This window comes from Phragmites australis, chromosome 9, assembly GCF_958298935.1.
Source record: "Phragmites australis chromosome 9, lpPhrAust1.1, whole genome shotgun sequence".
In the NCBI taxonomy this organism is placed as follows: Eukaryota; Viridiplantae; Streptophyta; class Magnoliopsida; order Poales; family Poaceae; genus Phragmites; species Phragmites australis.
This window is the reverse complement of record NC_084929.1, coordinates 414359-427922: the sequence shown is the minus strand read 5'-3', so window position 1 is coordinate 427922 and position 13564 is coordinate 414359. Positions and strand designations below refer to the sequence as shown.

Below are 13564 nucleotides of genomic sequence, written 5' to 3'. Positions count from 1 at the left end.
GTTTGGGTGGACTAGGTTTTAGAGACTTAAATGGATTTAATCTTGCAATGTTGGCAAGGCAGGGATGGAGAATTATACAGCACCCAGAATCGATATGTGCACAAGTTCTCAAAGCAAAATACTTCCCGGATGGAAATATCCTGAATGCAAAGACAAAAGCTGGGATTTCTTATGCATGGAGAAGCATCCTAAATGGAATAAATCTTCTGAAGAAAGGAATCATATGGAGAGTGGGGGATGGCATATATATCAAAATATGGGATGACCCATGGTTGCCGAAAATAAATTCAAGATTTGTGGGTACAGACAGGAGCACATGCCTCTTAACAAAAGTAAATGAACTTATTAACCCTGTGTCAGGCCAATGGGATGTAGAACTGATAAATAACATCTTTAATGAAGAGGATGCTCAGCATATTAAGTGTATACCAATTAGGGAAAATATGGAAGATTTCCTTGCCTGGCACTATGACAATAAGGGAAGATTTTCAGTTAAATCACCTTACAGATTATTTATGAATGATAAATTTATCCAAGAAGGCTTACAAAGCAATTCAGGAATGGTAGAAAGTACTTCTAAATGGAGTAACCTTTGGGAAATTAAAGTTCCAAACAAGGTGAAGCATTTTCTGTGGAGATTCGCCCATAACAATCTTCCCTTTTTTCTGAATATCAAGAGAAGAGGTGTCGACATTGATACAAGATGTGTAATTTGTGTACGTCTTGATGAAGATGGTGATCATCTTTTCTTGAAATGTAAGAAAATTAAACAAATCTAGAGAGAATTACATCTAGACGAGGTAAGACTAAAGCTATCCTTGTGTGGTTCTGCTTTGCAAGTGCTAGATGAGATATAGTTGTTGCATGAAGAGATAAGATTGAAAGTAATTACTTTATTTTGGTACTGGTGGTTTATACGAAATAAGGTAAATGCTGGGGAAGCCCTCCCTTTGAATGATGAAGTGGTTTTCCAAGTGAATGCTTTTGTAAGAGAATTTATGGAGCTTGATGGTGCATAGAAACGATCTGGGAAGGAGTCCATTCAATGCCATTGGAGACCTCCAGTAGACAATATGCTGAAGTTAAATACGGATGGTTCCTATTGTGAGAAATCTAAGTCTGGAGCATGGGGAGCTATTTTGAGAAATGAAGAAGGGGAACCTCTTTTTGCAGCAGCCGGAAGGATCAATAATGTGCAGGATGCGGCACAGTTTGAAGCAATTGCATGTGCTGAAGCACTGAAGCTGGCTAACCAATTTGGGGTAAGTCGAGTCATTCTAGAAACAGATGTCGCAAACTTATGCCAAATTCTGCGTGATGATACTGTCGATTTCAGTGTTAATGCTGCTGTAATATGTGAAGTTAAGAGATTATTGCATATTTATTTTGAGACTTATGAAGTGATGTATTGTAAAAGAGTTTGTAATAGACTAGCACATGAACTAGCCAAGTACGGCACTAGTTTGGAATCCTTTGCCCCTGTGATTTGGACAAAGAATTTCCCATTGTTCATCTCTAACTTGGCCTGCAGCGATTTAGCTGCTTATGATGTATAAGAATGGTTTTTTAGTTTTTTTTAAAAAAAAGATATATGCATGGCTGCTTAAACTATTCTCTTTTTTTGCGGGAATTATACTAGTCAATTTTGTTGCAAAAGCAAAAAAAAAAAAACATTCTAATTTCTCTTTTTTTCAGATTTTTCTTTCAGAGTTTTAAGGATCAATTTTTTTATTTCAGATTTAATTTCTGATATACTCTTGTTAGAACAAACTTGTTGAGTTGAAGTTGCCTCGTTCACATTGGTAATTAAGCAGGATGCATGATTAATTTGGGTCCTGCCTGCTGGCTGCTAAGCTATATATGCCTTCTCTGACTCTTGTTCAATGGGCACCAAAGGCTAGAATCGCAATTGCTTTAATTTGGTACCGGAATTCCAACAAAGGGAAAGTCGATCATTTGTCTTTAATCCATAGCATTACATCGATCAGTGCTACAACGGATAATAATGTGAATGATTTTATTTCTTCGATGACAATAAAGATTACAATTAAAAACTGGTGATGGATCAGATCAGTTGCATGGCGGAAGTGGAGTTCCACACAAGCACTTGTTGTGCTGGTAGCAGTAGGCATCGAATCTTGCCATGTTGCCGCCGGTGGGCACCGCGCCGCAGAGCCGGTTGTAGCTCACGTTGAAGAACTGCAGGTTGCTCAAGTTCGCCACCTGCGCCGGGATGCCGCCGTAGATGGCGTTGTGGCTCAAGTCCACGGAGTCGAGCTGCTCCGGCAGCTCCACGACGGAGAGGTCGAAGCTGAAGGCGTTGCGCGACAGGTCCAGGTGTTGCAGTGCCTTTGCCCGGCCAAAGAGACCGGAGGCGTCGCCGGTGAATGCGTTGCGCGACAGGTCGACCTCCGCGAAGCTCACGGCGGCGAACTCGGCGGGGATGGTGCCGGAGAGGTTGTTGTGCGACAGCCTTAGGTAAGCCTCTTGCGGCGCCTTGCTGAAGAGCAGCGGCGGCAGGGAGCCCGTGAGGCGGTTGCGGCTGAGGTCGATGCTGGAGAGGCTGGGGAGGTCGGCGAGCGACGCGGGGATGGCGCCCGTGAGGGAGTTGAAGGAGAGGTCGAGTAAGGTGAGCGCGGTGAGCTTGCCCAGGAAGGACGGCACGGGGCCGGACACGCCGGTGTAGGAGATGATGAGAAGCGAGAGGTTGGAGAGCTTGGCGATGGCCGGCGGGATGGGGCCGGAGATCGCGGGGAGGTGGTGCAGCATGAGGTTCTGGAGGTGGACGAGGCCGGCGATGGCGTCAGGGATGGTGCCGGTGAGGTTGGCGTCCTGGAAGACGGAGAGGCCGACGACGCGGCCGGTGGAGGGGTCGCAGTCGACGTCGTACCAGTCGCAGCAGGGCGTGTCAGGCGTCCAGGATGCGAAGTGGTAAGGGTTGCCGAGGGCAGCCTTGATGGCGAGCAGCGCGGCCTTGTCGGCGGGGTGGCAGCGGTCCTTGTTGCTGGAGGCGGCGGCGAGGAGGGAGGTGAGCAGGAGGAGGACGAGCAAGGCCGTCGTCTTCATCTTGGGGGAGCTCTGCATGCTCAGCTCAGCTCAGCTCAGCTCAGCTCTGGTTTGTTCTGCTGCTGCACCATAGAGTAGCTACATATACTGGGCGGGGGCGGCAAGTAGAGTTGACCAGGAATAGAATTGCATCGTCCCACTGGTCAAATACCTCAAGCTTCAATCTGGCTAGCTTTGACCAGGACAAGAACAAATTCCTGTCTGGTCAAATATCAAATGTTTGAAATATCAAGGAGCGCATAAGATCTCCAATGCCAATATGCCATGACCTCTCGAGCATAGCATGCTTTATGGATAGCTCTTTTCATCCTCATCATCATACTGCAACAACTAGTAGTATCGTCAAACCAATATATCTTCTAAAAATTGCTTACATGAAAGTGTTTATTTTAAAAATCAACAACCGTCATTCTAGCATAGCAAGATAGATCAACATAATGCAACCGCCTCAACCAAACAATTTTCCGTCTCTTTTAAGTTCCACACTTGAAGCCAATCTCCATACATGTGAGAAATGCTATAAGATGTGCTTAATCCTAGAGCTATCTGGACTATACGCCATACTACTCTTGCAAATAGACAATCAAAGAAGAGATATTGAATATTCTCATTCTTTCTACAAAAGCAGCATTTTTTTACTACCTTTCCGATTTCTCTTAATTGGATTGTCCTTGTTAGGATTACACCTTTAGGAAGGTACCACATGAATATTTTGATTTTTAGGGCTATCTTATGCTTCAACAATAACTTGTTTGTAAAAGGGATATTCTGGTTAACCATATTATGATATACGGAATGGCTTAGAATTTATCAATCTTACGTGGGTTGCAAATAAATGTATCCCTTTCACTCACTAACTGAACCCTAGCGATCCTGGCCATAAAATTCTGCCGTAACACTATCTTCTCCCGTTCCAATGCCCTTCGGAATGAATGTAATACCCGAATATTATGATAAATTCAATGCAAAAATTATGAAAGAAATGGTGTTGTCCGTGCGTTATTTCAAATGGTGAAAAGTAGTTTTCTCGAATCATAGCTCGGATGAACGATCGGAAACCGTTGGTACGTAGATCTTGTCGCGACGAATCCATTTTACTATTCAAACGTTCCTTCCGGACACCTTATAACCCGTGGTGAGCTCAATAAATCTAGACCGTAGGTTTAGAAAGAAAAAAAAACATAGCCGACCGAGTCGGTCGGCCGCCGCATAAAAGGCATCAAGCCCGAGTTGTCCAATGCCCGAGCCTAGACCGCCCTAACCCTAACCCTAGCCCGTCCGTCACTACTTCGCTAGCTGCCGGCCGCTGTCCTGCCCCCGACCGCTGTCGCGCCACCCGACTGCCGGCGTCGTCCGCGTCGCCGCCACCCTGCTATGCCGTGTCGTGCACATCATCGCCCTCGGGTAGCCCGTCGCCGATCCGTCCTGACGGCATCCCGAGTTGCCACGGCCAGAGCTCGCCGTTGCCGGAGCCGCCCAATCCGTGAGCTACTACCTTGGTGCAAAGAGGAAGCAAGCACCAGGAGGAAGGAAGGAAGAAAAAAAAAAAGAAAAAGAAAAAGGAAAGAAAAGGGAAAAAGAGAAAAGAGAAGATGGATTTTGCGATTTTGTCGGATTTGTTCAGATTCGTGATTCACGCTACAAGGTTAATCTCTAATTAGTCCCTAGAGTGTTGTGGATTAATTTGGATGGAGGATTTCGTCGTCGAAATTTGTAAGCGGTAGATCGATTTGGTACGCGTTATTTCTGTAAATTTATTCATCAAAATTTTGGGATTAAATAGTATAGAATCTCAATATAGCACCAAAACAAAAGTTGTAGGTCTCGTCGATATCTTTCCAATGGCGCTAGTCTCGTTTAATTTGGATAAACAGATTGGGAGTTATCGCCAAAACAGTGCCATGGTCCGGATTGGATCACCCGCACAGCGGATAGTCTTTTTAAATTTGGCGTGATAGAGGTAGAATTCGAATTTTCGCGCCACATGAAAGTTGTAGACAATTTCTCTAGATATCTTATATGTATTTATTTACCATGTTTGGATAAGCGGTTTGAAAGTTATGTCCAAAATAGTGCAGTGCGGTCAACAGACCTTCCTGTGTTCTAGCGGTCAGACCGCGAGCGTGGCTGTCAGACCACCAATCGTACAAAGAGTTCTGGGGTTCTGAAGGCTTCTCACGGTCGGATCGCCCAGGGTCATTGTCGGACCGCCCAGGGTCATGGTTGGACCGCGAGACGGGGCGATCAGACTCCCCGCGGGCAGAGACCCTTTTAGGTACTGCACGTTCTGGCGGTCTGACCACCAGAGAGCGGTCAGACCACCAGGAGGGGTGCTTTCCGGCTAAAAAGGGGGTTTCTAAGCGTGTCCTTTCGAAGTTCGATTAGATAGCATATTTCAAACTTCCAATGTAAATTCACGTGGATATTTTAGAATTTATTTTAAGTACGATCTTGTTCCACAGGTTTTGCAAGTGTTGGTGCTAGCGGTGCGAGACCGATTGTTGGTGTTGTGGTGTATCCCTAGATGTTCTAGAGAAGACACTTATCCATTATCACTCTATAATGGAAAAGGTTGGGGATGAGTTGTTTGCCTCGTGGTTTTTACTCCTCTTGGAGGAGGATTTTTACGTAAATCATTATGTCGATTGTGCATGTTGTGTTGATTATTCCACTGCTAGCTGTTGGTTGAAACTGTCCTTAAAGCTCATCACAAGATGAGGGATTAATTGTGTACGGTTGCTACCCTTTATTTTCATCTGTAACTATATATATCACACTCTTTGGTTTGGACGGATTCTGGGGGTGTCAGGTGCCTCATATGTAGAGGGGAGCCTCTACACCGCTGCATACCACCATTCCCACGACAACTTCGCTCCTCATTGGCCAGCGAGCACCTGTCCCCATAAGAAAAGGTTCTAGGTGTAGAGAGAAAAATACTATACCAACCTAAGAGGAGTTGGGTCATGTTTGTTCTCTGATGATGAATAATGGATAGTTACCAAATCTGAATACCTTATGCTATTTCATAGTTCTCTGAGCATATCTCTATCTCTAGAAAGTAGATCTTTGAAAGAAAGAAAATTACCAGTAGGTACCCAAGACAGTCTGTAATCATGAAGGTTTTATCTCCAAGAATAGGAAGGAGGAGTCCAGAGGACGTACGACACCCCCATACATATACGGAGCTGAAGGACCTTGCGGAGGGAGAAGGACAACTCGAACCCGAGCACCACAAGCCAACAGAAGCGAAAGAAGAAGTCGTCGACTAGTTTTAGATACATTTAGACTAGCTACACCCCATTTGCAACAGACTTAGATCTATAAAAGACAAACATGATGTATAGTTATTATCCTCAAGTAGGTCCGAACCTATCTAAAAATTCTGTGTATTTCCCTTGTGATTCATCTACTTAAAGCATCTCCTATTCTTCAACAAATTCGTTAGATCAGCGGTTTAACAATCGTCTATATTCTTGATTGTGCTTGCTAGCAAGCAAAATTGAGTCCATGCTAAATTGTACCATATGATCGAGACTCGATGAGTATTAGTTTTGATCTATAAAAAGAAATATAATCCATCAAAACATAAGTAAAATTCAACTAAATTCAGCATGACGCCTCTAAAAATATTTTTTCTACCACTAATCATCTATTTTTGCTCAATAATATTCTATCTAGTAACCATTTGTAGCAACACATATCTAAGTTCTTAGATTTGTAGGGAGGACTAGGAAACAATTGAGGAGTACCTTGGGGTGATGGCAATAGGGAGGGAGCTGAGGCATCAGGGTGGAGGAGGTCGGCGTCGGGGTGGATGAGGAGGAGGTCACACGGTGGAGGTGGCTAGGGAGGTCGCGGTGCAGGGAGGGAGCTGAGGCGTTGGTGTGGTGGCTCGGGAGCGGCTAAGTGTTGAAGAAGGACGGAGAATGACAGTTGTATAGGTAGCTATACTATTACTACCGGATCAAATAAACAACTAGCAATGATATACTATCATTGTCGGTTCACAACTACAACTAGCACTGATAGTATCGATACGTGTGGCGTGGGAAACGAGGTGTTGTTCTATCACTTCCGGTTGGTAACCTCGAACCGACAGTGATACTATCAACATAAATACAACTAAAAATTATGAATTGAAAAAAAGGAAGATCTTCATGAGAATGTATGGAATCACAATAAGGAAGTCCCATATAACCACCTGGAGGTGCTTGAGTGCAAGGCCTTGGTATGTGATCCCCAAGATGAGAAGGTTCAACCGAAGACACAACAATGCATATTTCTTAGCTATGGCATGGATGATGGTAGCTACAAGTTGTTTGATCCAATAGCAAGAAAAGTTGTGAGAAGAAACGCTGTCTTGTTTTTTTGAAGATGAGACAATTGAGGATATTGTGAAGGAAAATGTAATGGTTGATCGACAACACGAAGAGCAAGACGCAATTCCTACAACTATAGTTCCGCAGCAAGTTGTAGAAGGTGCACTTGATGATATGCATGGTGCAAGTGATGAGAGTGAAACCCAACCGCATGCTGAATTTGGAGGTCTAGACCAGCATCCATCTATATATACAGGAAAAGCCACCAACAATTCTACTTAGAAGATCTCATTCAGATCGGAGTCCTTCCACCAGGTATTCAGTAGATACGTTCGTGGTGCTATCTGATGGTGTGAAACTTGCATGCTTTAAATGCAGATGCAGTGGAAGTGAAGAAGTAGAGAAAGAATCACATGCAAGATGAGTTTGTGAAGTTGTCCAATGGCAAGAAGAAGGCTCTGAGAAGCAAGTGGGTCAAGAAGGTCAAGAAATAGAAGCTTGATGTGTGCCACCATGGTGATGGCGGTGTTGCTGCGATGTGAGTGTCTGTGATGTAGAGAGGGGGAGTTTGTTTGGCCAAATGTCCCTCCACATGAAGAAACTAATAGCCCAAGAGTAGCTCTCTTATACCATTGTTCAGGTTGATAGGATGTGAGCAAGCAAAGAAAAACAACAGCCGAGTGTGTAGCAGCCCATAGAACAACAAAAGCAGACACAAGAAAGAAGGAAGAGAAGGAGAAGCTTGCTGTCCAGATCTGTGTGTATTGTGCAACCTTCATCAATCTTGTGATCAGAGACTGAAACATGGTTGGATTGGCACCATACTTGGTGAGCTCGTTCTATACTTGTATCTCTCTTATTTGTATGGTTGGATTGAGGATTTGGTTAATGGAGCACCAGATTTGAGGGGTAGTTTGACAGCTCTGTTAGCAGTAGATTCAGCAGTGCACACTTTTGGTAGAAATTCGGTTTGGGGGTCTAACGGTGTCTGATTTAGCTTATTTTATTGGCGAATTCATAGGGGACTCATTGAAAGGCATTTGGATATGTGGTTTGCTCGCTGTGAGCTAAACTCCGAAGGGGATAAAACATGGTCTTCTCTATTTAGCAGAAAGTGCTACCTCTTGTTGTATCTTGCTTTAGTGTTGTTGCTATTGCTATTGCTATTGTATCAAGGTTGTGATTATCTTTTTGGTGTTGCTACTGTTGTGGTGTATCTCTAGGTCCACTCATGCTGCCTAGCTATAACATTCCCGACGAATTCCTGTTTGCTTGCTTGATGATGTACTTCATTAATTGTTGCATTTGGCAACTATATAAGTTCTACATGGTACGTTCTCGGAAAACCTATGTTCTAGGATCTCTTGGCCGACGTAGAGAGATAATGGTTGCGCTTGCCAGCGAGCAAAATTGAGTCCATGCTAAATTGGACCATATGATCGATCGAGGCCCGATGAGTATTAATTTTGATGTATCAGTCAACAAACCCACTTGTGCCTACTTCAACTGATCTAGGCGAGTGCAGTGGCACAATTAATATTATTAGCGATCGATGATATTTTAGATAACTCTCCTCTTGTTATCTTGATGTTTTTTTATATATGGAATTGAAGTTTTAGATAACTCTCCTCTTGTTATCTTGATGTTTTTTTATATATGGAATTGAAGCTGATACGAGGCAAAGCATTACCAACCATCAATATAGGTATATAGATCACGAATTTTAAAGCCGATCGCTGTAGCGGTAATGATATGGTATGATTGTAGAAAAGCCATGCATCCATACAAAAGAAGGAAAACCATACGTTATCTCACTCACATGCAGTACAAGGAAATAAACAGGAAGATGACCCATATACATACTCATACTCATGGAGCAGCTACGTACAAGCTCACAAACACATTAATATATATATTTAATCGTCTTACCTTGAGAATCGATTCTGCATGCTGGGATCAGTCACTTTAATTATCTATACGTTGATTGGTTAATTCCAGGGTTATGGATCGATCCCTAGCTATTAGCTAATATGCATGCATGATCATGAGAAGATGGATGCAGGTGCAGTCTAGCTAGCTGCAGTGGTGAATAGTAGTAGTATTATGGAGTGGATCGGAGTATTATTAATTAATTTCATCGATCAAGCTAGGGATCGAACTAACGGGGGCAGGCCGGAAGGGGAGCGCCGCAGAGGCACTTGTTGTGCTGGAAGCTGTACACATCGAACCTCGCCATGCTCCCCGGAACCTCGCCGCACAGCCAGTTGTAGCTCACGTTCAACTGCTGCAGGTTGCTCAGGTTAGCCACCTGCGCCGGGATGCGGCCGCGGATGCCGTTGTGGCTCACATCCACGAAGCTCAGCTGCTCCGGCAGCTCCACGCCGGTCATGCTGAACCGGAAGCCGTTGCGGGACAGGTCGAGGTGCTGCAGCGGCTTCGCCGCGCCCAACAGGGCCGACGCGTCGCCGGTGAGGGCGTTGCGCGACAGGTCGACGTGCGACAAGTTGACGGCAGCGAACTCGGCGGGGATGGTGCCGGAGAGGTTGTTGTGCGACAGGCAGAGGTAGGCCTGGTCGGGGGACTTGCTGAGGAGCAGCGGCGGGATGGGGCCGGCGAGGCGGTTGCGGCTGAGGTTGATGCTGGAGAGGCTGGGGAGGTCGGCGAGCGAGGCCGGGATGGCGCCCGTGAGGGAGTTGAAGGAGAGGTCGAGGAAGGTGAGCGCGGTGAGCTGGGACAGGAATGACGGCACGGGGCCGGACACGCCGGTGTAGGAGATGGTGAGCTGCGAGAGGTTGGAGAGCAGGGCCAGCGAGTGCGGGATGGCGCCGGAGAGGCCTGGGATGTGGCGCAGCACGAGGGTGCGGAGGTGGGTGAGGTTTGCGATGGCGTCGGGGATGGCGCCGGTGAGGTTGGCGTCCTGGAAGACGGAGAGGCCGACGACGCGGCCGGTGGAGCTGTCGCAGTCGACGTCGTACCAGTCGCAGCACCAGGTGTCGGGGGTCCAGGAGGCGAAGTGGTAGGGGCTGCCGAGGCCAGAGTAGACGGCGAGCAGCGCGGCCTTGTCCTCGTCGTGGCACTGTTGCGTGGAGGCCGAGGTGGCGACGGCGAGGAGGGAGGAGAGCAGCACGGCGACGAGGAAGACGACGTGGTGGGACTGCGAAAAGCCGGCCACCATGATGATCGATACGATGATGGAGCTAGCTTAGCTTCTTGTGATCACCTCGATCACCTGCAGTGTGACTGACTGACTAGCTTGATTGCATCCAGTTACACGACTATCTAGCTAGCTACTTCATGTCAGTTCAGTTGTGGAGTGATGCATGCATGCATGTATACGTACGTATATATAGGCTTGGAAAGTGCAAGAGTTGGGAGCACCTGCACTCAGCCCATCGATTAAACATTACTACTGTATATTGGAAAAAGTGCATTATATTAGTGGAGGACACAGATGCAGACATGCACTTGATTCTCTCTCCAGTGTGAGATCAGAAAGTTATGGGCAGCGACGGTCACTTGATCGCTCGCTCAGATATTTCACGCTAACTCCATTCCCAATTCCCAATGCACTGTAGCTAGTATTTCTTCGAGGGGAAAGTGTAAGAAATAACTCTTATAATGTATAATATCTATAATTTGTATCGAGAGAACATTCTATATATGACCAATAGATAAATATGAGAATATATACCGATAATACCATATTTTCTCAATGCATCATTGGTTGTTTCTTGTCTCTTGGATTTCGAGCATAACGTGTTTCTTTCATTAGACACTAGCTTCTTCTCTTTTCTTATTTATTTGCTTATCGCATCAGCTTTCATCTAACGTGGGCATGTATTTAATGTCTAAGATATAAGCAATGTGTGGGCATTGAAAGTAGCATAAGATATTGTTTAGTTGGTTGTGCAAGGTTGAATGAGATGGGATCGTTGTGTATGGACGGGATGATCTTGGATGATATGTAACAAGTAGCATGTTTGGTTCGATGTATAGTGTTTAGTTGGATATACAGGATACACATATGAATTTATTTAGTTGCTAAAAAGATAAGCATTATATTTATTTATAACTTAATTTCTTTATAATATGATAATGTTATATTATCAACAAATTATTTTAACTAGTACTAATCTTTACTAATTATAATTAATTATAATTTAACATGTCATTATTCATAGCTAATTACCTGTATTAATACTTAATTATGACTAATAATATCTAATTGTAACTAATGCATAATTAGTTATTCTTAATTCTCGCTAATTATCACTAAGCATCACTAAGTATATGTAATTACAGGAGCTGACATAGCCTATACAAGATTGTTCGGCCAATTTTCTCATATGGGATGGTTCGATATTTTGATAAAATATTTCTAAAATTTATATCATCCTATCATAAACGAGTTAATAGTATTCATCCAACCAAACATAAATATAATAACATATCCAATATCATCTTATATATGTATCACCCTGTATCCAAAACCAAACACTATCTAATTAAAATACGCGGACGACCTGGATAAGCATTGAGATAGTATATTATATACAGGCATGGCAGTGCAAGTGGATTCTTGCATGCCTCGTGCTTTACTTTGGCCTTTCCATCGATGTATGGACAGACCACGACACATACGGCCAATTGCTCCATGGGTTGCCCCGCCTTTTCGATGTAAGCGTCAGAGGCGGCTCCAAATTAGAGTACATAGTTTGTTCGGATGGGTTTTTATATTTGTTTACTATATTTAGGTTGAGCAAAACCGTATTTATTGAAAAGAAAAAAATATTTAATTAGTTATTTACGTGGAGATAGGTTAAATTGAGTTTCTGATTGGTAGATCGTATCAAGGGTTGGATGTATTGTGATGATGATTAATTGCTTATATCAAATGGCTGTAGTGACATGTACCTATTTTGTCTCTTTTGTGTGGAGTTACCTACTTACCCTTTCGTTCTGCATCTTAGGACTGAATTATGGCTAAGTCCCTAACTAACGTGGAGCAAAAGTTGAGATTATATTTACCTTATTAAAGTTGTATGCACATTTCTCAGGTGCTTTAACACATAATTTTATATATTTGACATATATTGTACCATGTTTGGCCTAATTATAGGCAAGTGGAATGTTATGGCGCATGTGAGGCGAATTTTTGGCTAAAGTCATAGAAGTTCGAATTTAGCTAAGTCACAATGCTCAAATATTTTGCTTAGAAATAGTGCTTGCCAGTCGTGCATGGGAGCCGGCCAGCAACATGGGCTTCACAGTTTATCTCCATACAAGCCACGTTCTTCTTGCCTATATCAGTTTCTGATCTTCATCTCCTCTTCTATATCCCCATTTTCTGATCTTCATCTCCTCTTCTGTATACCATTTTTCTGATCATCAAAGAATTATGTCATTTTTAACCATAGCTCACTAACACAATCTGGACAGAAAAAATGAGAGTATTGACCCATAACAATTTTATATAGTGGAGATTACATGAAAAGAAAAATCAATAATTTTCTAAATTTGTGCCATGAGGTCCAAAAGGAAACAAATGATGTGACATGAGTAAAATCTAACAGCTAATCTTATCTAGTGGAGATTACATGAAAAGAAAAATCAATAATTTTCTAAATTTGTGCCATGACGTGCCATCCCACGTCCAAAAGGAAACAAATGATGTGACATGAGTAAAATCTAACAACTATTACCTGCATACTACGAAGCACATAATTATTTTTCAAGCTAACAGTATTTTTCTCTTCAACTGGATTCTTCATGAAAAAATAAATAAGTTCTCTCCACCCATATCAGCAATCTGGTAGCTTTCCTTCATTTTTGTTCCACCAGTAAGCGTATACTGCAAGGGAGGATGATGGACAATTTTAATTGTTCCTCTTTTGTTTCCTATCGGAGCTCTTGTGACAACCATATGCTTGTGGTGAGTTGAACGTAGCATTACAAAGTTTGCATGTGTACACAAAGACGGAATTTCATTGAGGCTTAAGGGGGCCTTGTCCCCCACATTTGTTCAAGTAACAGCATTTTAGGTGATTTTGCTAATTAAGCTTCAAAGTGGCTACATCTACCTTGCTTAGTTCATTTATCATTTAGTGTCTACCCCTTCTAGTTTTGAGTCCAAGCTCCGTCATGTGAGTAGTTTCATGGTTATCATGTGAGTGATTGCT

General features: G+C 43.6%; 2 protein-coding genes across 2 annotated transcripts; both read right to left on the bottom strand.

Annotated features, from left to right (window-relative positions):
- Positions 1-1898: 1898 nt before the first annotated feature.
- On the bottom strand, positions 1899-3092 carry LOC133929655 (polygalacturonase inhibitor-like). The gene has a single exon (XM_062376447.1). It carries the CDS (start codon positions 3082-3084, stop codon positions 2071-2073), a length of 1014 nt encoding a protein of 337 aa, XP_062232431.1. The 5' UTR covers positions 3085-3092; the 3' UTR covers positions 1899-2070.
- Positions 3093-9373: 6281 nt separating this feature from the next.
- On the bottom strand, positions 9374-10601 carry LOC133929741 (polygalacturonase inhibitor-like). The gene has a single exon (XM_062376526.1). The coding sequence runs from the start codon at positions 10558-10560 to the stop codon at positions 9544-9546; it is 1017 nt and encodes a 338-aa protein (XP_062232510.1). The 5' UTR covers positions 10561-10601; the 3' UTR covers positions 9374-9543.
- Positions 10602-13564: the final 2963 nt, after the last annotated feature.

Excerpts from the sequence above, each read along its gene's own strand:
- LOC133929655 (XM_062376447.1), bottom strand. The coding sequence starts at position 3,084 with ATGCAGAGCTCCCCCAAGATGAAGACGACGGCCTTGCTCGTCCTCCTC.
- LOC133929741 (XM_062376526.1), bottom strand. The coding sequence starts at position 10,560 with ATGGTGGCCGGCTTTTCGCAGTCCCACCACGTCGTCTTCCTCGTCGCC.